This window comes from Octopus sinensis, linkage group LG11, assembly GCF_006345805.1.
Source record: "Octopus sinensis linkage group LG11, ASM634580v1, whole genome shotgun sequence".
In the NCBI taxonomy this organism is placed as follows: domain Eukaryota; kingdom Metazoa; phylum Mollusca; class Cephalopoda; order Octopoda; family Octopodidae; genus Octopus; species Octopus sinensis.
The window spans coordinates 5,064,242-5,092,219 of NC_043007.1; the positions used below are offsets into that span (position 1 = coordinate 5,064,242).

Sequence of the window (27,978 nt, forward strand, 5' to 3'; positions counted from 1 at the left end):
TATGTGTGTGTGTGTGTGTGTGTGTGCATATGTATGTATATATACATGTACACATTTGCATAAAGAGACTAGCTTCTTCTAGCTTCTGTCTCCCGAATCCATTTGCAAAATTTTGGTCAGTCTGTGGCTGTGGTAGAAGATACTTGTCCAAGGTGCTACATAGTGGGACTGAACCTGAAACCATGTGGTTGGTAAGCAAACTGATTAACCACACATCCACACCTATGCTTATGACCCTGTAGAACTAAATTGAGACACCCAGGGTTTATCTTGTGAAGTTTCATCAAACAGGCAAATTTCTTTTTCTTTTGTGTTGGGTGTTCTGCAAATTTTGCAGAAAAATGCAAATAGAGACAACACACGAACAACTCAACATTATCAGAAATTTTTCATTCAAAATGGAAATTCTTAGCCAAAGAGGAAAAGAAAAAATTGCACACAGAGGACATTTATTTGTATTTAAGTTTAGTTAAAGGGAATTGTTTACAACTTTCAGTAAATTTCTCATTTAATTTTAGCCTTGTATTAAAAATGTATAGTTTGTCAATTACTTTTATTTGAATTTTAACATTTATGCCATGTATTAAATTAATCTTTTATAAATACCTGATAATGTTATAACATCATCATCATCATCATCGTTTAACGTCCGCTTTCCATGCTAGCATGGGTTGGACGGTTCGAGTGGGGTCTGGGAAGCCAGGAGGCTGCACCAGGCTCCAGTCTGATCTGGTAGTATTTCTACAGCTGGATGCCCTTCCTAACGCCAACCACTCTGTGAGTGTAGTGGGTGCTTTTTACATGCCACCTGTACGGAAGCCAGTCGAGGTGGCACTGGCAACATGAATAAAGTTATAAAATGAATAAATTATTTATTTGTCAAATTTCCTGGTATTGAGTTGGTCTTGGTGTTACGTTGGCAGCGTTGAGTTGTCCTGCAGCCAAAAATTGAGAGTTGTTAACAGTCTTTTCAGCAGATCTATTGTTCCTAGCATGCTCTTTTCATGGAATGATCAAATCCCTACAATTAAAAGGTGGAATTCTTGGACTATATTCCAGTTACAAGATCTGGACCTGTGTGTGGGTGGGTGGCGGTCCAGTTTGGTAATTTCTCAAAACCTTTTTTTTTTTTTATCCCAGCACTGTGTAATTTATTTCCCATTATTATTTTTGTTCATCATATTTGCAACAACCTTACACTTGCTCCCCCCTTCGTTAACTGCTTCAGCTTGTCATTTCTTTCTCATTTAGACTTACAAATCGAAATCGATCAAAAAGTCAATGGAAATTGTAATTAAGATACCAGTGCCGGTGGCACGTAAAAGAACCATCCGAACGTGGCTGTTGCCAGCGCCACCTTGACTGGCCTCCGTGCCGGTGGCATGTAAAAAGCACCAACCGATTGTGGCCATTGCCAGCCTCTCCTGGCACCTGTGCCGGTGGCACGTAAAAAGCACCCACTACACTCACGGAGTGGTTGGCGTTAGGAAGGGCATCCAGATGTAGAAACTCTGTCAGATCAGACTGGAGCCTGGTGCAGCCTTCTGGCTTTCCAGACCCTGGTTGAACCGTCCAACCCATGCTAGCATGGAAAGCGGACGTTAAACGATGATGATGATGAATGGCATTCAATTAATTTTTGTGATGACACCAACTTTTACAGTCACCATCATCATCATCATCATTCTAATGTGCATTTTTCCATGCTTGCTTGGGCCAGATGGAATTTGTTGGGGCAGATTTTCTCTGGTTGGATGCCTCTCCTGTCACCAACCTTCTTCTGTTTTCTAGAAACGTAATATTTCCCTATGTCCAGACATGTTTCCATGGAACACTGGAAATGAATAATACTTCTCGCATGATGGTAACTTCCGTTTAGAATTATCACATGATGTCAAGACAAAGACACACACACACACACACACACACACACACAGAGGTTTCTTTCAGATTCTGTCTATTAAATCCACTAGCAATGCTTTTGTTGGTTGACCAGGGATTATAGTAGAAGATGCTTTCTCAGGGTAGTGGGATTGAACCTAAAACCACATGATTGGGCAGCAACCTTCTTAACCACTCAACCATGCCAGTACCTTTAAAACGATGGTATCTAAAAAAGCAAAACGGTATGAAACGAACAATCGCAAGTACCACATTCGACCAACAGAAAGAAACAACAGCAGTAATGTACAAAGAACACATCAAACCCAACATGGACTACACCAGTTCCACATGTGGCCTTAGTCTTTCCACAACAAACCAGTGCAATACTTATTGACAGACTTTGTAAAAGCACAAACCCAGAAACTCTCCCCTACATAAGACAACGAAGTGGGTTCTTACCGAGTTGTAACAAAGAAACTCCTCTCTAAGGCAGAAACTATTTCTGAAGATTTGAAAGAAGAAGAAACTGAAAATTAAAAAGTATTCTTTCGAATGTGTTTTGCTTTATTCTTTATTCGGTTTGCCATTACCCATATTTTGTTACTGTTGATGTTGCTGTCATTGTTGAGCGAAGCGGTCTTCGTCCCTTTAGTGGGAGAAGTCCGAAACGTGGTCCTTTGCTATTCGTAAGACCCGCAGAAGAGAAAGCAGGTCAACCCCCGACTCACCGAGAGCATTGACAGATGGATGAATGCGCATCCAGTTTCAGTGGTTGCGTAGGAAGTCGGGGACAAGAAACAGGAAGAAAGAGCGAGAGAAAGTTGGGGTGAAAGAGTACAACAGGGGTCGCCACCACCCCCAGCCGGAGCCTTGTGGAGCTTTAGGTGTTTTCGCTCAATCAACACACACAACGCCCAGTTTGGGAATCGAAACCGCGATTCTCCGGCCACGAGTCCGCTGTCCTAACCACTGGGCCATTGCACTTCCACTTATTGTTGATGTCTACATAAGTAAAAGCAAAAACATCACAAAATTAAGCACAGAACTAAACAAGAAGACCAAGTTCACGGCTGCTCCATGAGAACCAAATGTAGCTGGATTGACCCCTTTAAATACAGACTCAGAAGACAAATACTCAGCATACCATGTGGGGGTGCGGTGGGGGTACATAACCTGTAAACTGCAAAATGCCAGCAACATTGACAGGAAGAATAGCTTCTCCTGGATCTGTGGTAAGTTCATCACGTCTCACTGAGAAGGCTATGCCTTTGCAATCCCAAAACGAAAGATTTAGGCTAAACATCCGATCACTGAGAGACAGATGGTCTCTAAACCTTACACTGTAACAAAAAGTGTTGGTTGTGCCTAACTGTTATATCCTTAAAATTTTAGATTGTTATAACACCCACTTCCGTATACAATATACTTAGTAAAACCAATAAGACACGACTATCTCTGACCACCTACTACGTACTCTCTTTATTCATAATGACTAAGTCATTCCATTCATCACATGGGAGTTGTGTACCATTGTTACTAATTCCCTACAACATCTCCCCTTTTAAGTTTTTCGTAGGAAGTGTCATTTTATTTAACAATAATATTTTTTATTCACCCCCACCTCCTGCTGCCTTTCTGCTCTTTAAGCTCTTCACGGCTTTGCGAATTTCTGGCTCGGTGATTTCTCCCGTGTGGATATTGAGCGGGAACCCTGGCCTCAATTCTGGCGGCTCTTGGGGTGGAGGGCGGTTAAGTGTTTCTTGGAAGTGTTCCTTTCATCTCGCTATACACGCCCAAAGAAATTATGATTGTCGGCGCACTAGGTAATTGACGACGCTATTCTATAGGAACGCCTATATATATTATTACACTAAAAGATAATGACCATTAACTCTAAATCGTAACAAGCAATCTGACGATAAACAATGAACATAGTGGACCGTGCAATCAGCTGTATCACAGGGAGCCTGTTATCTCTTCTAAAATTAGTGATTTAAATAGAATTTTCCCACTTTATATAACAGGGGCATTCTTTCGATAAGGGTTATAATGCCGAGAAAGAGAAGAAAAAAAAACAACAAAAAAGCAGGTCATCACTTTGTATTGAAAAGTTGGGGCACTGGGAAACCTGTGTAATGGCTATTGAGGCACGCTAGCAGGGTCTTTTCTATTTTAGATTGGCACTTAGAATAACTTTCAGTATAATTTGCTATGTTACGGACTGAGCAGTTATTTTGGGTGTAAGTGCTTGTCCATACATCTATGTGTATGCATATAGGGGGCTAGGGCAGTTTCGAAGCTCTCCTTGGAAAATGCATTAAAAAAAACCTTTTTCGGATTCCTATGTTTTAGATGTCAAGAGATTACGAATATGCAAAAACAAAATAGATTTTTTTAAAACTTCATCCACCCCGCCTCCTTGACAATTTTTGATTTTGTTTACTTGGATGGTATCAAATTGACGAGCAATAAGCAAATCGAAATTAAATACAGAGGAAAACATTGAAGTGAAAATAATTTGCGTTTTACTCGTGTTTGCCTTAAATAATCATCGTAAATAACAATTTAATGCAAATTAAATATACACCATTTTATGTGAAACAAACATTGATGTTTAATAATTAATGTTGTAAAGTTTAAATAAGGGGCTCAAATCTCACCCTCTCCCTCAATTTTATATTTTGAACTTTTTCATCCATTTATCTATTTATCCCTGTCCGTTTATTCATAAAATACATTTGTCAACTAAATGTGGCGGTCCTATAGAAGAAGAAGACAGTTGTTACTGTTGTTTTTAGCCCCAGGAAGACATTCATATCTATCTCTTTATACACTTTTCTATATGATTATTGAATTTAAAATGTTGAAAACGCAATTTCTTGCAATATTCGGAATCTACGTCATCTAAAACATGGGAGGGGGGACTGCATTAGCCCTCCTCCATATATGTACGTGTCTATACTTATGTGTTTATAAACATAAAGGTCGGAGGTAAAGACAACGGACCGCACCCCCTTTGGGGTGTCTTTTTTTTTTTTTACAGTAACCCACAATATCGAGTGCGAAGATTCCGAATCTGCAAAATTTAACCCCCTCCCTTTCCACCACCCCTAAATTTCTCCAATTTTCACTTTAAAAAATTTTTTTCTTGGTGAAATACGTAAAAGAAAAATACGGAGATTATAATTACGAGAAAAAATTCTGTAAACTTTCAATTTATCAAATAAATAAATTAATTAAATAAACACCCCACCCCTCCGCCCTGAAGTGAAATTAAAGTGTTTTGTCTACTAATATTTCATGACGAACATAACCCAACATGTTGTGGCCAGGGTCTTTTGGAATTAAGAGACGTATGTAAAAGTTGGATTTCTAGCACACACACAGCAAAATGACAAGGAATATACTTTCATTTTGTTGGCAGATTCATTTGTCAGAAGAAAAAAAAAAAGTGTCTTGTAGTATTTGTTCAGGACCTGTACGTTATGAATTCAAATTTTGCCGATATTAACTTTATCCTTTCACCCCACCGGAATCGATAAAACAAAATATTAGCCAAGTCCTGGGGCGGATGAGTTCAATATTATCGCTTAATCACAGGTATGTCATAAACATGTCATAAACAATTACGGTCGTGTAGCTAAATTATAAACAATTATATAACTAGATTTTCTATTTGTCATTTTGTTGTTATTCTCTTAACAACAAAATGACAAATAGAAAAAAACAGAAAAAAAGCGATTAATGTAAAGCAAGCACAAATGGTTTTTCGTTTTTTAAATATATAATGATCAATCGGTGAAGCTATTTTCATCGTAAATAATATAAAAGCGAAATCACATGAAAATTAAAAGAAAACAAATTATCTACAGGGTGTCCACGAAGTCTGAGTACATGGGGATTAACACATACTTTAAGAAATTATTATTTCTTATATTTAATTCTTTGTTATGATTTTATTTACTCCATGTACCCATATAGGGATTAACACATACTTTAAGAAATTATTATTTCGTATATTCAATTATGTTATGATTTTATTTACTCCATCTACCCAGACTTCGTGGACACCCTGTACAACAGATCGTAAAGTTTAGTTACTTACAAGACATAAATAAAATCATGAACTGGGACGACATCTGATGAGGTAATTGACATGTCATGTGCCCTGCAAAACACTAATTGCTTTCTCTAAGTGCTACTTTCTCTCTAATGTCACACACTCAGCGGAAGTCGAGCAAGCGATGGCGAGCATGTGCGTTGGATCCTCCACACTTTGTTGATACACGCCTGGCAAGAACAGCTGTTGTTTATATTTATTATCACTTTTTCCTATTTTTCTGAGATTAAAAAAAAGCCTTATTTCTACAGTCAGTCGGTTGGGGGAAGCTACAGTTTCGTCAGCAGATGACATATTCGAAGTCATTATACAAAGTAATTCCTATGGAATAACTACATTTCGTGCATTCCTGTAGAATAGAGTCGGAAATTATCTAGCGTACCCAAAACCGTAATTTCTTTAGGTCTGCATCATTGATATCAAATTAGTGGGAGGAATGGATATTCACCTCCTCTCTATCTTCGTGTAATTGTTCAGTTTTCATATTTATGCTTTAAACACATGAAATTAGGATTTTTCAAAAATTTACGTTTTTTTGTTGTTTTTTTTTTTATATGTATGTTTTAAGCATCCGCTATTTAAGATTCTGCTCCAATCCACCAAAAAGATAGAAAAGAAAAGAAAAGTGGGAGATTCCGCACTCATTTTCCCTAATTTTCTTATTTTGACTATCTTTCGAATTTTATTTTTCTTTCTTTCAGATGTTTGCTATTTTTCGAAAAATGTCTAACATTTATGATAAATATACTCAAGAACTAAAAAAAATTACAGAAAAGGGGGAAGGCACCCTGTTTTTTTTAATAGGCGCAGGCGTGACTGCGAAGAAGTTTCCTTCCCAACCACATGGCTCACTGCGTGACAACTTGCGCAAGATATGTATATATATATATATATATATATATATATATATATATATGTGTGTGTGTGTGTGTGTGTGTGTGTGGTGTGTGTGTGTGTGTGTAAGGAGTAATTATTATGAAGCATTGTGTAGAATATATTGTATAAAGGATCGTGGGTAGGGCCAAAACCAGGCGAAGTAAATCACAAGAAAACAAATATGTGAATTAATGGCAACATACATCAATTTCTTGAAAATGGGGTCATAACCTAGAAATATTGAGTACAAGGTGTGTCTACATTAATTCACATATTTGTTTTCTTGTAATTTACATTGCATTTACTTCGCATTGTTTTGGCCTTACCCACGACCCTTTATACAATATATATATATATACTGGGGTTGGACAAAATAATGGCAACACTTTAAAATTTCAAACAAATTTACTTTAAAATGGGGTAACACCATCTTTGGCAGTAATTACAGCTTGAATTCTATGAGGTATGGACTCATACAAAGTTTGAATTGTTTCCAAAGGAATTTTTGTCCATTCTTCAGCTAAAACAGTATCCACTTCTTGTTGTGAAGATGATGGAGAATATCGACTCCTTACTCCCTCAACTGCTTCTTGTTCACGGGGGGGGGGGGGTTACCCACAAGTCTCGGGAGTGGCCATGGTAACAAGAATAGGCCCCCAACTATATGAACCTTTTTGGTGGCTACATTGAGGCCAAAATATTGTCAGGATTCACTGGTCCCACTCTCAAACTATAGACTCGTTATATTGACGACTGAATCGGTGCTACCTCGCTCTCCCACGAACAACTACACTCCTTCCTCTCTTTTGTCCAATCCTTCCATCCTGCCTTCGAATCCTCCTGCCCCATTTCCAACACTTCTGTCGCATTTCTCAACATTTCGCTCAACATACACAACTCTGCTCTCACCACCTCCATCCACTACAAACACACCGACTCACACTCCCACGTTAACTTCTCCTCCCACCCTACCCACACAAAGCTCTCCATCCCCTACTTCCAATTCCTCCGTCTGCACAGGCTCTGCAGTGAAAAACATGACTTAGGGACTCAGTCTCAATTCATGGCTCGCCACTTCATCCTTCGTGGATACCTCCTGACACAGCCCTTGCCAGAACATGAACCATGGACCATGCCTCTGTTCTCTGTCCCTGCACCCACCCTGGCATTGCCTGTCTCCCATTTTCCCTCACCTACCGCCCCCTCCAACGCACCATTCTCCAAGCCTTTCAGCAACTCCAGTCTGACATCTCCAGTTCACACATCTTCCCCAACCTACCCCCTTGCCTCCTTCAAGCAAACCTACAACCTGCATGACCTCCTGGCTCACAGTTTCTTCCCTACCCCTACCTCCCAACCTGGCTTGCTCCCTCCTGTGCTGCTGCACTTACTCCTGCCTTTCCAACACCATCATCCTCACAGGCACCCATCACCATCCCTATCACAGGCTCCTCTATCTGCACTTCTAGCAGTGTCATTTACTGCATCTCCTGCTCTTCTCTGTACATTGGTCAAACAGGACGCCACTCGGTTCACGGAGTGCCTCTGAGACATCAGACTCAGCAATAACACCCTGGTCATTCACTGCAACATCTGTCTGTGTTCAGATTGTCTTTGCACAGGAGCCATCTGGACTCCTGCCTTCACCGTGAATAGGAATTAATCTTCTCTCTTCACTCCTTTGCACCACATAGGTTCAACTCTCCTCCTATCTTCATCTGACATTTACTTCTTCTCTTCACTCCTACCCACCTCTCCTCTCTTCCTCTGACACCTACTTCCTCTCCTCAGTCCTATACCACTTCTCACTTCGTTGATACCCACCCTACCCCACTCACACCCCTACCCCACCCACACCCCTACCACCACATCACACCATCCTACACTAGCACTGACCACTTCCCAGCACCCACACCATCATCCACACACCCACATATTACAGATGCACACACACGCACACATCTATATACGTCAAAGTCACTAGCCCCTATTCACACGTACACACACTTACACATTCTTACATTCACATTCATGCACATGTACCTTCGGTATGGGATCACCAATACTTTATTATCTCCCCTTCTTTCTACCTCTCCTGTAAAACCTTTTTTTTTTCCCAACCAGTCTCCATGCTTGACTGCTAAATCCACAAGTTTTTTTATATTCTGTCTCTATTTATTTTCTCTCATTCCTTTCTGTTGAAGAGCTTAGGCTCAAAACATAAAAAAGTTTCTCACTTTCCTGAGCATCAAACTAATGCACCTGTCTTTTGTTTTTCTGTAAATTTCATGGCGCTGGTCGATGCCAGTGCCACCTTGACTGGCTTCCGTGCTGGTGGCACGTAAAAAGCACCAACCGATCTTGACCGTTGCCACCTCCTCTGGCACCTGTGCTGGTGGCACGCAAAAAGCACCCACTACGTTCTCGGAGTGGTTGGCGTTAGGAAGGGCATCCAGCTGTAGAAACTCTGCCAGATCAGACTGGAGTCTGGTTTGTCAGACCTCAGTCAAATCGTCCAGCCCATGCCAGCATGGAAAACAGACGTTAAACGATGATGATGATGATAAACAGGCGATGGGCTTCTTTCAGTTTCTATCTACCTAATCCACTCACAAGGCTTTGATTGATCTGTCACTAAAGTAGAAACACTTACCCAAGGTTTCACACCATGGTACTAAATCTGGAACCATGTCCCCCCATTGCACGACCAAGACTGCATTCTTACTTTCAATAGAGGGTTTATGTGCAGGTTTGATGAGTCAACTATATTGCTAAGAGCAATAATAAACATGAAGCCAAAGGTTTCAGACAACCTATAACCAACAACTACATTAAATGTATGGATGGATGGATGCATGCATGCATCAGTTTTATTTCAAGATTTCTTGTCAATAGAGAAAGAACTGGTTTCTAACCTAGATCCAAGGCTCCTTCATTGGAATTCCAATATCAACAACAGGCTATTTTTGTATGTATGTATATATATGCGGAGATTTGTATGTTTTGTTTTATGCATGTCTTCTCATGCATATCTAGACATGCTCATATATACTTAAATGATAAACTTCTGAAAAGTTTTACAGATTTCTACAGTTCCAGTGATGGTTGAATCTACAGCCTTTGAGTCAGCTTTCTCATTTCTATGTTTGAGAAGCCTAATTCCTCTAGATTGGTATTTAGGCAGTGTCACATATCTGCTACATCCGCACTACGGTTCTGTAGAGGACAGCAAACCTAGCGATGAGACTGACAATATTTTTGAGCTTCCAGCAGATCATCCAATGGAAATGCTGGAAGAAGTGCCACAAATTCAGAGACTGACCAGACCACTTCTATCCAAAACCAAACCGCTTGTACCAGAGTATGAACCAGACAACTCAAGACAATCCAAAAGAACACCCAAGCCTAGAAAGAGACTTAGTTATTGATTCTTTTAGTGTAGCATCAGTTTTGGTGGGGAGCTGTTCTGGCAATCACTGGCCAATAGAATCCAAAGTTCTGGAACTCATAAGAATGTCCACAAGACATCTTAATTGTTGTTTATGTTATTATTAGTCTTGCATTTTACAGTTGGAATAAACAGACTTCACACCTATCTAGTGCCCAAATAATTACAGGTATAAACCTGAACTTGTAGTATATATGTATGTCTTTTCTGTATTTAATCATTTAAATTCTCCTTCTGAAGAAGGAGCTATTTTCTACCAGAGATACTAAGTTCCATCTTTGAAATGTAGATAATGAAAACGATGTCACATTTTAAACCTGAGAGAAGTCTTGCATAATTTTACCATTCCGCTTACTGATTGTATTTGTAATGTGCGAATCAGTTGGTTTATTCCTTCCTCTGAAAATCCAAGCTTATCCAGACTGACAGTTAGGCATTTGCTTACAAAATCAAGTGCTCCAAATACTATCGGTATAAATGTAAATTTGTAATCCAGGTAGAGGAGAAGCTGGAGGTCCATAGCTATCTCCTCTCTCTTTGATTCTCAAAGAGATATTCCCATTAGCAGAACAGCTGACCTCTATGATGGTCCTTACTTTTTCATGTTCAACTCAAACAGTATACGACCTGTTATGTTTACATTTGACAGATGTTTTGACGGGAATGTTCCACCAGTCTCCCTTGTGCTGGAATTTGTGTATGTTTTCAGTAACAGGACGATTCTCTACATTTATTCAAGGACAGTCTCAAATAAATGACATTGTGCATTTGGTTTTGTGGTGTCATGTTGCACAGACAAGTACTACCTTGGTATGTATGTATCTATGCATGCATGAATGTATACTTATATATGTGTGTATACATGATGGACTCTCCTGCTGGATTTGATGCCCAGCACATGCATTCCTCACTGTGTCTCTAGGAAGAGTCTTCAATCATTTTCTTGATCTTGGTCTTGCAGCCAGAGTGGTTGGTGTGTCTCTAAACCACAACCCACGCCTAATAAATCCATTGGATTACAACTGGAGGAATTAGGAGGCCAGAAATCGTGGCTGATGAAGTCACAGAAATGTTTGGTCAACCACATGTCTGGAGGTATAGCAAGGATCCAAAACCTGCTGAGACACATATGACCTTCCAGCAGCAGCAGCCCTCTCCAGCCAACGTTTGACCACAATCTCCTGCAGCTTCACACAGCTGCCAGAATTGAACCTAAAGGTCTTGTTCATCCCTTGTTGGATTAATTCTGGCATACAGATGCAGTTGGGATGCTTGTTGTGTTCCTTTCTGTTGGCGTCATGTCTTCCAGTCTTTACTGTGTTCAAAGAGCTTTGAGCAACAATCCTGATATTGGCAGTTTCATATCTGCTACAAATCATCATGATACAAAAAGAGACCGATTCAGTTGGCCTCCACTCCTCCATTTCAGCCATCTTTCTCTCAACTCCATCTTTAATTTTTATGCTCTCCAACACTGTTCAGTGTTCACCGATACATCATGGTACCTGTAAAAAAAAAAAGGAGATTTATACAAGAATCTTTTTTGATCACTACAATCATTTTAACCCATCTCAATAGAGATTCTTGCATCTTCCATCTCTCTCATTAATTACATTCCTAACAAACACTAAGCCAATGAACATGCTTTACTGGCAAACTATCAGGTGTATTCCATACAATTTATTAAATACTACATATATGTTTGTGTGTGTGTGTGTGTGTGTATTAGCATTCTTTCATTTCCATTATGGCAAGTGTCAAGTTTGTCGTGTCAGCTGATTTCCTAACAAATGTCATTTTTAGCAATTTATGGAAATATATTTTTTTTATACTTTTGCATTTGACAATGTCATTCATATACTGGAGATTGCCAAACACACACACACACACACACACATATACACGCACATATACATTGTCAAACACAAAAATATATAAATACTAAATGCAAAAAATTTGCCAAGAATGATTTCGTGTGTTGGGGAATCATCTGGCACAGATTAGATGCTTACCATACTCGAAATGAAAGAATGCCAACCACCAGTGTACGTTTGCATACATCTCCATTATGCAGTGGTGCAGCAGTAAGATACCGAAAGAAGGAGTAATAGGGTCTGTTTATATAATTAAACTCCTCATCGGCACCATTTGAGTGGGATCATTACTAGCATCGCCTTACTGGCACCTGTGCTGTTGGCATGTGTAAAAAAAAAAAAATTCGACCGAGGTCATTGCCAGTACCGCCTGACAGGCCCTCATGCTGGTGGCATGTAAAAAGCACCCACTACACTCTCGGAGTGGTTGGTGTTATGAAGGACATCCAGCTGTAGAAACTCTGCCAGATCAAGATTGGAGCCTGGTGCAGCATTCTGGCTCGTCAGTCAAAATTGTCCAACCCATGTTAGCATAGAAAGCAGACATTAAACGATGGTGATGATGATGATGATGATGGTGCACCAGTATGGCCACAGTTCAATGACTGAAAGAAATAGCAAAATAAAATAATGAATGTGCCAAGTATATGCAAATGTTATTTGTTTTTGATTTCACTTTGGAGTCCATCTTTATATGTAGAATAATAACAAGATTGTCCCAAGACATTGAAAACAACAATTCTGAATGTGCAGAATATTTCTGTCTAACTATTTCCTTCACTTACTCTGTTGGTATAAAAATTTATGATCCCTGTGCCGGTGGCACGTAAAAGCACCCACTACACTCTCGGAGTGGTTGGCATTAGGAAGGGCATCCAGCTATAGAAACTCTGCCAGATCAGATTGGAGTCTAGTTTGCCAGACCTCAGTCAAATCGTCCAACCCATGCCAGCATGGAAAGTGGACGTTAAATGATGATGATGATGATGATATAATGTATATATAGGTTCCTCTCTATTCATATATAGAATGATGGAGTAGGTGGTGTAGGCATACTCTTAGCAGAAAAGTGGGTAGGTAAGGTAATTGAGGTAGTCAGAGTATATGATAGGGTAATTAATCTGAGATAAATTAACAGTTAGAGTTATCTCTGCCTATGCTCCACAGCCTGGGCTGACTGATGACCAGAAAGACCAATTTTCAGAAAACCAGCCTCCATCACTTATCAGTCTGGTGGGTATATAAGCCAGATTGATTACTTCCACATCGGGTAATGAGATAAGCAGATGCTTGTGAATGTGAAGTCTTTCCCAGGTGAAGAGTGTACAACCCGACATAGGTCACTAGTTGGTGACTTCAGAATTAGGAAGGGCATCCAGCTATAAAAACCCTGCCAAAACAGACACAGGAGTTTGGCACAGTCTTCTGCTTGGCCAGCTCCAGTAAAACCATCCAACCCAAGCCAGCATGGAAGGCAGATATTAAACAATGGTAATGATGATACACACACATCATCATCATCATTGTTCAACCGTGGTCGAGATAATGGAATTTACCATGTTACGCCAGACTTCATGGTCCATCATAGCATTACGTAGGTCCTGTTGCTGGATGCCTGTATCCCTGGAGATTACATCAGGGTAGGAGAAGTGTACGCCCTCTGGTATCACGAGCAGATGGCTTCCAGAGGAGAAGAGTAGAAACTACCTCGTTTTCAGCTCTACAACAATGTCCAGCAAACTGGACTCTTCTACCTTTCACAAGAGGTGATACAGGTGGTAATTTCCCATATATTTGTACTTTGGTTGGATGATGCTTCCACGAGAGATTTTGAGCTCTCATAAGGAGGCGGGTGTAAGTTCCATCCAACCGCCTCTCAAGCTTCTTTGATAACACACATACACACACACCCACTAAAGGATTCTTTCATAGTTTCTGTCTACTTAGTCCACTCACAAAGCTTTGGTTGGTCTGAGACTAGAAGAGACCTGCCTAATGTGCCATGCAATGTCCCCGAACCAAATAATATCAAAATATAATAATATCTAAATAATAATAATGTTATCAATTTGTGGGAAGAGAGTTGAAATTATTATTGATCCCCATCTGAGCATGATTGTTGCCAGAGCAGCCAACTGGCTCCGTACTGGTGGCACATAAAAGGGCACCATTCGAGCGTGATCATTACCAATGTCGCCTTACTGGCACCTGTGTCGGTGGCATGTGTAAAAAGATTCGAGCGAGATCATTGCCAGTACTGCCCTGACTGGCCTCCGTGCTGGTGGCATGTAAAAAGCACCCACTACACTCTCGGAGTGGTTGGCATTAGGAAGGGCATCCAGCTGTAGAAACTCTGCCAGATCGAGATTGAAACCTGGTGCAGCCATCTGGTTCGCCAGCCTTCAGTCAAAATCATCCAACCCATGCCAGCATGGAAAGCGGATGTTAAACGATGATGATGATGATGATGTGTGGGAAGAGGGTTGAAAGTGTGACTCACATTGTTAGTGCTTGTGAAAGTCTTGCTCAGAAAGAGTACAAGCGTAGACACGACAAGGTAGCCTAAAAACCTCCACTGGCTACTATGCCATAAGTATGGATATGAGGTTACAGGTTCTTGGTATACCGGAAAAAGGGGAAGGCAAAAATCCTCTGGGACTTTAGCTTCTAGACAGAAAAGGTATTAGAGCCCCAAAGGGCAGATATAGTAACCTTTAGGAGGGACAAACAAGAGTGCCTAATAATTGACGTGGCAGGGCCAGGAGATCAACATGTTATCATGAAAGAAGGAGAAAAGGTTGATAAATATGGAGACCTGAGAATTGAGATTGCTGAGATGTGACAGGTACGAATAACAGCTTTATCTCCATTGTCGTGGAAGCACTGGGTTCAATACCACCCAATCTGAAAAAAAACATCTGGAAACTTTAGAAATATTCTACAATCTTGGTGTATTGCAAAAGTCAGCTTTTCTTGGAACAGCACACATATTGTACTGTCTGTCTGAGGTCCTTGTTGTGACTTGATAAACAGTACAAACCTCCAGTAGACACAATGTCTTCAATCAACCTCACAATATTGTAGACTGTGCGACGTCTATAATAATAATAATAACTTTTGGGAATCTGTTGGAATTCATGTTTCATAAATGCTTTTAAACTTCATAGCATTTAGTTTGTTAAAAATTTCGCTTTCAATTTTATTCCATAGTGTAGATTGTTAAAAGCATAACACTCAAACTTGTTTCATCATGTTAAAGATTTTGATTGTGTTTTTGACTTGGTTCCATAGTTAAGGTCATTTAAAGCATAATGCTTGAACACATGACTGCAATAGCAAATAGAATAACATTATAGATAATGATTGTAATGATGATGATGATGGTGTCTGATTTGGGCACAAGGTCAGCAGGTACTTTCTTTTACCAAAAGAATAAAAAAAAGCAAAGTTGACCCTCACAAGATTTGAACTCAAAATGTAGAGAACCAGAAGAGATGCAAAGCTCTCTAATGATTCTGCTAATCCATATGATAATAATATATTATTATTATTTCCGTACACCTAGGGTAGAGAAGCTCATTGCATACATTCCCAGATTACACATGCAAATTCACAGGTAAAATATGTATTTAAAAAATAAATAAATAAATAAATTCACAACATCCATTCATGAATTTATTTATTTATTAATTTTTTAAATACATATTTTACCTGTGAATTTGCATGTGTAATCTGGGAATGCATACAATGAGCTTCTCTGCCCTAGGTGTATGGAAAACACTTGGCGAGAAACAGAAGAAAATTTGAAGAAAGAAGGAAATAATAATAATAATAATAATAATAATAATAATACAACATATAGTTTCACAAGGCCTGAAATCATGGGTGGAGGGGGTTAGTCAATTACTTTGACCCCCCCAGTGCTTAACTGGTACTTATTCTGTTGCCCATTCTTCCCACCAAAAGGCTGAAAAGTAAAATAGGCCTCAGCAGAATCCAACCACAGGACGTAAAGATGGAGAGGCATTTCGTCTGACATTCTGGCAATTCTGTCAACTCAGCGCCAATGAGAATGTTGGTTTCAATTTTTGGCAGAAGGCCAGTAAGTTCAGGGGAGGGCTTAAGTTGAATTACAGTGACCCCCAACACTCACTTGGTTCTTATCAATCCTGAAAGGCAAAGTCAACCAGTCGACCTTGGTGGGATTTGAACCGAGAATGTAATGATGGACAAAGTGCCATTCAGCATTTCATTTGGTAAGCTAACGATTCTGCCAGTTTGAAGCCTTACCACCAATGATCATATATTGATGATGATGATGAGGATGATGATTATAATACAAATAATAACTGGATGAAATATACACAATAAATACAAAACTTGATCTGAATTCAGATTAGGACATAAATACCATGTAATTTGCTTTTTTTTTCTTATTTTCTTTTTCCTTTCTTTTTTTTTTACTGATTGATACAACATAGAATTTCATTTCAGTGAGTCTTCTGTTCTTTTTGTTTTTCATTAAAAAATATTTATAACTATATGCATATATGATATTAAGCATGTAAACACATGTTTATCTTTTTTTTTAATTGTTTTTCCGTTCATATACATAGTTGTCTTTATTTTTTATTTTTTTGATTAATTTATTTTGTTTTATTTTGATTTTTGAATTTCTCTTATGAAAATGTTGTTTGCTGCATGTATGTATAAACAAATATATGTGTATGAAATAAAAATAAATAAAAACCTAAAAAAAAAAACCAAACAAACAAACAGCTTAGCCAAAAGTTGTTGTTTACGGTAAATAGACTTATTGATTATTTTTAACCCCATCTTTGGACAGCAATCTTAAAAAAAAAACATTTATATCTACACTATGTTTCAATCAGTTTGATATCTGATTGTCATCGGGTGTTGTATTACAGGATACACACACACACACACACCCATCCACACGCACACAAAATAACAGACAAGACTGATATTCAATTGTTGATATCCACTCAGGAAATATCCAATCATCAGGATATGTATACAGTAGCGGACGAGATTGATATTCAATCAATTGATATCTGAACAGTTTGATATCCAATTGTCACCAGGTGTCATATTATAGTATATGTATATAGTAGCAGACCAAATTGATATCAGATCAGTTTGATATGTGATCAGTTAATATCTGATCAGTTTGATATTTGATCAGTTAATATCTAATCAGTTTGATATCTGATCAGTTGATATCTAATCAGTTTGGTATCTGATCGGTTAATATCTAATCAGTTTGATATCTGATCAGTTTAATATAAGATCAGTTGATAACTCATCAGTTTGATATCTGATCATCGTCATTTACAGCATAAATATATAATAGCAGAACAGATTCAGCAGCCTAGTGGATAAGAGCATCATAATCCTTAGTTTAAAAATAAAAGTTACTGGTTCAAACTCAGGCCAGTATTATGTACAGGTTCAGGAGTAAGACACCTGGTGGCGATTGGAGATCAAACTGAATGAAATGTAAATATTTCTTTTTTTTGTTTCAACATAGGCACAAGGTCATAATTTTCAAGGAGTGGGCACAATCGATTATATTTAGCCCCAGTACTCGACTGGTACCATATCTTATCGACCCTGGAAGGATAAACAGCAAAGATGACCTTGGTGGGATTGGAACTCAGAACATAAAGGGACATAACTAAACACCACAAAGCGATTTGCTTGAAGCTCTAGCGATTCTGTCAATGCAGTAAGTATTTGCTTTTTTTAAAAAAAAACCTCTTCAATTCCAAAGATGGCATTAGTAGTTTGATGAATAACTATTTGATTGATCACTCATCACTCTTGTAGAATTTTGATGCTTGACACTTTTGTTTAAGATGAAGTCTGTATGTATATCCCTTCCTGACCATCACCCACAATTTTTTATAATAATAATAAAAAAGAATTTTTTTGTCATGATGACATCAGCAGTGATTATCATTATCTGAAATAGCATAAGCCACATTTTCATCGAATCTTAACGTTTGACTCCGCTGGATATGTCTTTTGTGTGGAGAAGACTTTGGTTGGGATATTGCTGATGACACTGGTGAGGAAGACGAGGATGAAATGGATCCAGAAGAGGGTTCCGGACAGGCCCAGCCGCCTGCAGAACCTGCTGTGTGTATACTTTGGTAGCATTCTTCTCGATTCAATAAGGCACCGAAAATGTAAGGCTGAAATAAAAAAAAAAAAAATGTGTTTCAATTTGGGTGAAATTCTCATGAAAATAATGAAAAGGTGTAAGAATGTGATGCTATATGCACAGACACATTCACACAAGAAAAACCTTCAAATGAATACAAAAGCTTGAAATGATGTGATGTAATATATGAGTGTGTATATGTATGTATGAATACATATATATATATCACTGTGACCGACCAGGCTATCAGATGTTGCTACACATCGCTGGTCACAATGCGCTTTGCACTGTTGTAGCCTTCAAATGACGCCACCCCACAGGCTAAGCGAGCAGGTCAACAGAAGAAAGAGTGAGAGAAAGTTGCGGCGAAAGAGTACAGCAGGGATCACCGCCACCCCCTGCCGGAGCCTCATGGAGCTTTAGGTGTTTTCGCTCAATAAACACTCACAACGCCAGGTCTGGGAATCGAAACCACAATCCTACGACTGCGAGTCCGCTGCCCTAACCACTGGGCCATTGCACCTCCACACACACACACACACACACAAGAGAGGGACAGACACAGTTATATATATATATATATATATATATATATATGTACATACATACACACACACACACATATGTATCCACCTTTATGCAAAAATACATGCATCTTTGCACACACATATTTATGTGTGTATTTGCATGCAAATAAACATATATGTACATTCATACACACACATACATACATGTACATAGAATTTCTTCTGGGACTATACAAAAGTTTATATCATAATATACGTATAGCTACACGCATGCACAAAAAACACCCATACATACAAAAATACACATAAAACAGTTCTTGAGTGATTGCAAAAGCTTATATGATATATGCAAACACGTGTGTGTGTGTGTGATGCAAATGAATAAATATGAATTGGAACCTTTATACGTGTGACAACATTAATTCAAAGTAACTCAATAAAATTTTAGTTGCGTTTCACATGCACCCCATTTTGTGTTAATTGCTATAGCATGCTGTGACACGGAGAGTTAATTGCAGTAAAATGCTATTAAAATAAATGAAACTCATTTGATAATAGAACACAAGAAAAGAGAATAAAACCATACTCAAAAGGCATTAGAAGAATATCAGAGACTTCATAAATCAAGTGGTTAACTTTTTATAATAAATGCCACTCACACACACACACACACACATTTAGTGAAGGCAAGGAACAAAAAGAAAAAGGAGGCGGGACAAGTGTTAACAAACATTGTATTAATTTAGTACTTAAAAAGAAAAAGAGTTTTAACATTTTGGACACTAGTCCTTTGTCAGTGGAAAAGTAAAAAGATTGTGGATGAAGAAAAGTGGACATATATGCATATATTTGAATATATGTGTGTATGGAAGTCTGTTTACAAATACATATGTACAGAAAATTAAGTTAATCAGTTACCATTCAATTAAATATCTCTGTATTATTGAAGGTGTAAAACACAAAGCTAATATATCCTGATATAGAAATATGCACACACACAGTATATTCATTATACATATGTGTATATATATATATATGTCTGTATATATGAATTTTTTGTGTAATGAGATAAAAAAAACCAAGGCTGTGTAGATATTAGAACATTTATAGATAGAAGGTCTTACAGCTGTTTCCAGGATATTTATTAATTATATCCCTTCATCGGAGACGGTGTGAGAGGAAAAGTTAAGACATAGTTAGTTTCGTCTGTATATATATCTATAAATGCATATATATACATATATGTCTGTATATGCATTTATATGTATATATATTTTTACATACAGTTCAATATATGTCTGGTTATAGAGTGAGAATGATTTTGCATTCCTAGAGTGCTTAGCTTTATATATGATTTGTTAAACTCTGACGGCAGAGGATATATAATCCCTCTTCAAACTGGAGGTAGAAATCTGGTATGGTCAGTTAATTTGTAAAAAAAAGGATAAAAATACCTTTTGAGGTTTAGACAAGATTAGTTATCTCCCTTAGACCAGTTCTGTTGACAAACAGGGAATCTGTGCCCTTTGGCTGTTTCCAGCCTCTGAGGATGTCTTCTGGTTCGAATCAATAAATGGGGGATCTCATGCTTGCAGCAGGTAGCAATTGAAAATGGGGGCTGGGGATATAGATATCATGTTTAAAATTTAAGAGAAAACTGGGTCCAGGGAGTCTTTAAAGATACTTATTTGCTCTGCTATGCAAAGTTTGCTTTGTCCCTTCCTGTTTATTTAGGACCCTGGCTGCTCTATGATCCTCCATTTAATTTTGTATGGGGTTCTCTCATCCTTAAGGCACCATACATGGCTGGCCAGGGATGAGATGTAACAGACTGTCTTTCCACAATCCTGAAAGAGGACCTATGGTTGTATAGGTCCTGCTTAAGAGCAGTTCCTGCTGACCTGATATACCTCCAGACTTGAGAGCTGGTTGTGTTCACACATTTGGGTGTATCTTCTGTTGGCCCCAGGCTTGCAGTTGTTGCTGATGCTGTTACAGGAGCCGTCATTGGTGCTGTTATTAGGGGTCTGGTGATATTGCTGTCGATGATGTCATTGCAGAAGTAATCCCTGGCTGTAGTCCTGGTGTTGTGACTGCCATCTCTGCTAATACTGGGTGTGGGACTGGTATTTTTGCTTGTGCTGCTGCTGCTGGTATGGACATCATCTCTGGTCATAGCACTGGTGTTGGTGCTGCGGCTGTTGCCATCGGGGCTGGTGCTTCTACTTGTGCTGTTTGTTTGTTTGTTGAGTGAAGCAGTCTTCGTCCCAGTGGGAGAAGTCCGAAACATGGTCCTTTGCTATTCATAAGACCCGCAGAAGAGAAAGCAGGTCAACCCCCGACACCATCGACGGATGGATGAATGCGCATCCAGGCTCAGTGGTTGCGTAGGAAGTGAGGGACAGGAAACAGGAAGAAAGAGTGAGAGAAAGCTGGAGCGAAAGAGTACAACAGGGGTCACCACCACCCCTGCCGGAGCCTCGTGGAGCTTTAGGTGTTTTCGCTCAATAAACACACAGAACGCCTGGTCTGGGAATCGAAACCTCAATCCTCCGACTGGGCGTCCGCTGCCCTAACCACTGGGCCATTGCACCTCCTGTTGTTGCTGCTGCTGCTCGCCTACCACGACCACCACCAATATTGTCACCATAACTGTACACCTGCTTTTCCATACTGGCATGGATCGGATGGGTTATTACAGTTCCTGTCCATCCTGAATGGGCATTACTGCTCACAGAAACAAATTGAATTGGGGACCATTTGGGTGTTACATTTTGGCACAGTTTCTGCAAGTGGAAGTCTTTCCTATTGCCATCCACTTTACAGAGTGTAAATGGTACATTTTGCCATAGGTACCACAATTAGATATTGCAATATGTTTAGATAAATATTAAGTTTGGAAATTAAGCGAAGCTTGGTTTTCTTTGTTATTTACTGTGGATGTTTTTCTTCTCTTTTTGTTTACCATTCCTATTCTCATTTAGGATACTTTATAATGAGATGAAATATCAGTACTACCAAAGTGGTTAATTTCAACATCTTTTACTATTGTTGGCTGATCTGAATGCTCAAGGGATTAGACAGTCTACGTAAGACCATGATCTTAGCTCAAAAGGTAAGTATTTGCTGAAGATTGCATCTTGTCTTTTAATAAATGAGTTAGTTCATTAAAATCAATATCATATGCTGTTATTAAACAACGGTAACTTAATTAAATTATAAAATGGAAACAAAAACAAACATCTTGCAGTTAGAGAACGTGAACTCTTGAAGTTAGAAATCCATGCTGAGAACTCAGTTGGAAAATTCTGAAAGTAATCCTACCATAAATACACAGGAAAAATAGAAATGGACAAGGTTTTTGTTTCAATTTGGTAAATTGCATTCATCTGCCCATGGAAGTGTTCCCTTTTTGCCAGCAAAGAGGATACTTTCGAAAAGTTCATCTCGATAGATCATGGGCCCAAATACATACGTCTGCAACATAAAAATATCCAACGAGAACGGAACAAAAAAAAAAATGAAATCAAACAAAATTAAAATGGTTCTTGAAATGTCTGTGAACAATTCGGTACTGATGCTGTAAAGGGTTCTTTTCTTTTTATCGAAATGAAATGAAATTATAAAAATATGAAATTATAAAAATATCCAATGAGAACGGAACAAAAAAAAAGATTAAATCAAACAAAATTAAAATGGTTCTTGAAATGTCTGTGAACAATTCAGTACTGATGCTGTAAAGGGTTCTTTTCTTTTTATCAAAATGAAATGATGATATGAAATTATAATACCTATTGACAGTATCAGAATGAAAGACACGAAAACATATTAATTCCCTACAGGACCACAGAGCAGAATTACGGTTCCACCTCAGTTTAGTTCTGATTGAACTGACTTAGGATCAAAGACAGACATAAGCAAACCGAGAGCCTTTCTGAATGGATTGGCTAACAAAAAAATTGCCTTGAATCTTTTTTCAGCTGGGTGGCCTGCATGGCAGTGATAAGTCCTGCATGGCAGTGATTAGTCCTGCCTCATGCAGCTCACTTCTCAAGAAAGGCTGCCCTTGCCTGACCAAAAGCTTTTCCACTGAGAAGATCATCTTAGAACTAAAGCTATTCCAGTTGTGATCATCTCATGACCAATCTGTGACCGTCATTTTAGCTATGATCATTTTATGAGCAAAGGCTTTCCCAGCTGTGATCCTGATATGATTCAGGACATTTCTCTTGTGATCATCTTAGAACTAAAGCTATTCCAGTTGTGATCATCTCATGACCAATCTGTGACCGTCATTTTAGCTATGATCATTTTATGACCAAAGGCTTTCCCAGCTGTGATCCTGATATGATTCAGGACATTTCTCTGGGATCATCTTAGAACTAAAGCTATTCCAGTTGTGATCATCTCATGACCAATCTGTGACCGTCATTTTAGCTATGATCATTTTATGACCAAAGGCTTTCCCAGCTGTGATCCTGATATGATTCAGGACATTTCTCTTGGGATCATCTTAGAACTAAAGCTATTCCAGTTGTGATCATCTCATGACCAATCTGTGACCGTCATTTTAGCTATGATCATTTTATGACCAAAGGCTTTCCCAGCTGTGACCCTGATATGATTCAGGACATTTCTCTTGGGATCATCTTAGAACTAAAGCTATTCCAGTTGTGATCATCTCATGACCAATCTGTGACCGTCATTTTAGCTATGATCATTTTATGACCAAAGGCTTTCCCAGCTGTGATCCTGATATGATTCAGGACATTTCTCTTGGGATCATCTTAGAACTAAAGCTATTCCAGCTGTCATTTTATTTTAGTTCAGTGCAAACTATCCAATAGTTTATATCAGACAGCAAGATGGGATTTGGGAGAGATATTTGAGGTTGGAGCTGTGAAATCCTTCCTTACTGGTTGGTGTTTCTTTAATATTAATTTCGTGTTTTGGCACAGGGCCAGTAATTTAGGGACAGAAAATAATTTGATTATATCAACCCCAGTTATATTCAACTAATACTTATTTTATTAACCTCAGAATGACGAAAACTCAAGTTGGCCATGATAGCATTTGAACTTTGAACGTAAAGTTGGAAGAAATGCCACTAGACATTTTACTCTGTGATTTTGAAGGCATTTTCCCCAATGCAGTAATAATTCTGAAGGCATTTATCCTGGTGTGAAGACATGAAAGTGTTGTGAAGAAGTTCCTTTTGCACTAATGCCTGGCTATTCTCCAGTTCCACATATTATTTCCTTTATTATGTTCAACTTCTTGAGATCAATCTTCACCACTTTATACCCTGTCTTCCTAATATTCATCTGTTTTGAGCACTTGGCACTTACTTATCAACCGGCAGATCTTCCAGATGCATCGCATATCTTCTCTCTTACACCCAACTTATAATTGCTCATATATCCAGTTTTCTTTTTCTCTGTTCATTCATGCTCTGTTGTTCCTGCACACATTACATTTTCAGTAGAATATATTCACTTCAATTGCAGCGTGGAAGGCGTTTATAAGCCATTTAAGAAACATAAAAACCATTAGATTCACTTCAACATTTAAATTCAATTTGCCAAAATATTTTCGTCGTTTTGAGACTGCGACCTGATCACTGACAAAACTTCGTGCTGCATCTTTGTCAGTGAACAGGTTGCGGTCTCAAAGCAACGAAAATATTTTGGCAAATTGAATTTAAATGTTGAAGTGAATCTAACGGTTTTTGTGTGTTTCTTAAATGGCTTATAAACACCTTCCACACTGCAATTGTTTTCATTCCAGTGCACGATCTCAGGTCAGGTCACTTGCTATGCAAGTACATCTCCGTAATATTCACTTCAGTTCTTTCTATCTTTGTAAATTCTCCAAACCGAAGGCCCACAGAGTATCACACTTCATATACAAATAACATCCAATCTACTTTTCCCCCTGAAAGAGAAACCTTCTGTCATTAGCAAAGTAACAGCTCCCTGATCTTGTCCTGTTCTATTTTCACTCTGGTTTCTACACTTTCAGCTCCTCTGCCTATTCACTGCTTTTGTGCATCACTTACATCAAACCTGCTAACAACATTACAACATCTCTTGTGCACACATAGTCTACATTGAGTAGGCTGTATGGAAATTCTACCCAGTCCTGAGTATAGAACTTCCGTGGCCGTAGTGGAATCCAGTTTTTGTCCCTACTGACTAAAACTTCTATCTTTGCTAAGTTTAGTTTGATATTTTCCAATTCTAGGCTTTACTTTTGAAATTTCTACAGATCCTGGAATAAAATTTAGCTCATCAACATACAAATGATGCACTACCACCAAGGAAATGCCTCTACTCTGCATGTAGGAAAAGGAGGGGGTAGAATTTCCAAACAAGACACCCAGTGTGTATACATGTGCAACTGCACCAGAACTAATTATTTGAGTCCGTTTTCCATGCTAGTATGGGTTGGACAGTTCGACCGGAGTCTGGGAAGCCAGGAGGCTGCACCAGGCTCCAGTCTGATCTGGCATCAGAACTAATTATTTGAGTCTTTTAAACCAAACTATGTTAACTATTAATTCTTCTGATTATCTTTTGGTTCAACCTCAGATGAATTTTCAGCAATTTGGAGAAGCAGGATGTTTTCCATTCATGATAAAAACTTATGTGAATAATTTGTGTCTGTGAACGAGTGTATACAACTGCAAGAATCATACTTTCATACAATTATTTTAATAACTTAATGTCATCTCACTCTTTACTCTTTTTTTCTCTTTTACTTGTTTCAGTCATTTGACTGCGGCCATGCTGGAGCACCACCTTTATTCGAGCAACTCGACCCCGGAACTTATTCTTTTTGTAAGCCCAGTACTTATTCTATCGGTCTCTTTTGCCAAACCGCTAAGTAACAGGGACGTAAACACACCAGCATCGGTTGTCAAGCAATGCTAAGGGGACAAACACAGACACACAAACATACACGCAAACACATATATATACATACATATATACAACGGGCTTCTTTCAGTTTCCGTCTACCAAATCCACTCACAAGGCATTGGTCGGCCCGGGGCTATAGCAGAAGACACTAGCCCAAGGTGCCACGCAGTGGGACTGAACCTGGAACCATGTGGTTGGTTAGCAAGCTACTTACCACACACCCACTCCTGCGACAAAAAGAGCAATATAGTGTTTAAGTGCTTATTGGAGCATTATTGTACGTACATACATACATACAGCCGTTCAAGAATTTGGACCTGGAGATCTCCATTTCCAGCGACTTCGAGGGCCACCTCCCAGTGGTGTCGGGTGTCAACGAAGAGCCCTCGACTACAACAAGACGACCAAGGTTTTTTTTTTTTTCCAAGGTCTGGGGTCTCCCGCCCCTAAGCCCTAGACCATCACCTAATCACCCTTACCCATCTTGTTGCTTAACAACAACAACAACTACATACATACATAAAAAAATCTAAAACATTCAAGAAGTTTATCATTTAAGAGCATGTCTAGATATGCACGTACATGCATAAGAAGACATACATAAAACAAAACATACAAATCTGTCCGTATACATTCATACCTGCATACAAACATACCTTGTTGTTGATGTTGAAATTCTAATGAAGGAACCTTGGATCCATGTTAGAAATTGGCATTTTCTCTATTGGCCAGAAATCTTGAAATAAAACTGAATAATGACTGACTCTCTCTCTCTTTCTCTCTCTCTCTCTCTCACACACACACACATGTATGTACATAGGTATGTACGTATTCCTTTTGTGAAACAATATTTACCTTATCAGAACCAGCCATTGTGACTTCAATAGCCATGCCTCCACCAGGTAACCATGGATACGGTTTAGCCTGTCAGGGAAGATATAAAAGAAAAAAATTTATTTCAATTTAGAACAATAAATAAATAATTAAAATGATTTTACTTAAAATTATAAAAAAAGCTCATACATTACATTAATAATAAATGTATATGTATATCTGTGTGTGTGTGTACATGTATGTGCATTTATGTGTGTATTTGTTTGTGTATACCATTGTCTAGATATCCTGTGATGGTTGCTTGCTTCTAGTCTTCCATAAATCCATGTCTCGTTATGGGGAAATATTTTATTAATTGGAATCAGATGAGGGTTGGTAACAAGAAGGGCCTTTGATCTTTCCTGTAGAAAATCTTCAACAACAAATTCTTATTTCTTTATTGCCCACAAGGGGCTAAACATAGAGGGGGCAAACAAAGACAGACAAAGGAATTAAGTCGATTACATCGACCCCAGTGCGTAACTGATACTTAATTTATCGACCTCGAAAGGATGAAAGGCAAAGTCGACCTCGGCGGAATTTGAACTCAGAACGTAATGGCAGACGAAATACGGCTACGCATTTCGCCCGGTGTGCTAACGTTTCTGCCAGCTCGCCACCTTTTCTTCAACAAATTCTGTCTGATCCATGGCTAAGCAGGCATTGAAATGGGGATAACAGTATTTTTGTATGGATAGTGAAACTGTATGTTGAGTGTGGAGTGTAAATGCAGCATGTGGAAACAGATGAGGCTTGCTTGCTCAGCTTCCTGTGTGATGTCAATGTGGATGAATAAAAGAGCAGAAGTGTTCTGAGAAGAAAAATGGGCATCAGCTGTGAATGTGTGAAAAAAGAAGACTGTACAATAAGTTCGGCAGGTAACAGATGGGTAAAGTAATGTAAAGCTACCCAAGTAGAAAGAATTTACTGAAGAGGAAGACCAACGGAAACATGGGAAGCGATGGGGAAGATGACTCTCAGAATGTTGAGTCTCACAAAGAAGACAGACATGAGCATCGTCTGTTTTTGATTTCCAGTCATATTTAGGAGCACACTGTCCAATGAGTCTGTTCTTGTGAAATCTAGTACAATGTGATTTGAGGGAAATTTGGCTGCTATTTCTAGCAGATTGTCTGATAACATACAAGCTCTCCTTGGTTGGCTTGTTTGCTTAGATTTGTAGTTGAAGGAGGCCATTGATAAATACACCTAATTGCTTCTTTAGATTCCAATAGAACAAAACGAGTGTACTGACTCGTGGGTGTATAA

At 38.7% G+C, this 27,978-nt stretch overlaps 2 protein-coding genes across 7 annotated transcripts in view; both read right to left on the reverse strand.

Annotated features, from left to right (window-relative positions):
- Window positions 1–6,141, reverse strand: part of LOC115217122 (equilibrative nucleoside transporter 3) — a 47,775-nt gene extending 41,634 nt beyond the window's left edge. The window contains exon 1 of the mRNA XM_029786726.2: window positions 5,990–6,141. The gene's annotated coding sequence lies outside the window, so the exon portion shown is untranslated. The remainder of the gene's footprint in view (window positions 1–5,989) is intronic.
- A 12,005-nt stretch (window positions 6,142–18,146) lies between these two features.
- The window catches only part of LOC115217121 (GRAM domain-containing protein 4-like), a 175,650-nt gene continuing 165,818 nt past the window's right edge, over window positions 18,147–27,978 (reverse strand). For 5 of the 6 annotated variants that reach the window (XM_036507034.1, XM_036507033.1, XM_036507036.1 and 2 more), the window contains 2 exons: window positions 26,692–26,760; window positions 18,147–18,420 (listed from right to left, as the gene is read on the reverse strand). In XM_036507034.1, coding sequence (XP_036362927.1) covers window positions 18,169–18,420; window positions 26,692–26,760 — 321 coding nt within the window. In that variant the 3' untranslated portion in view covers window positions 18,147–18,168. Of the gene's footprint in view, window positions 18,421–22,280; window positions 22,394–26,691; window positions 26,761–27,978 lie in introns of those variants that run through there. The other variant, XM_036507035.1, reaches the window with a different exon arrangement.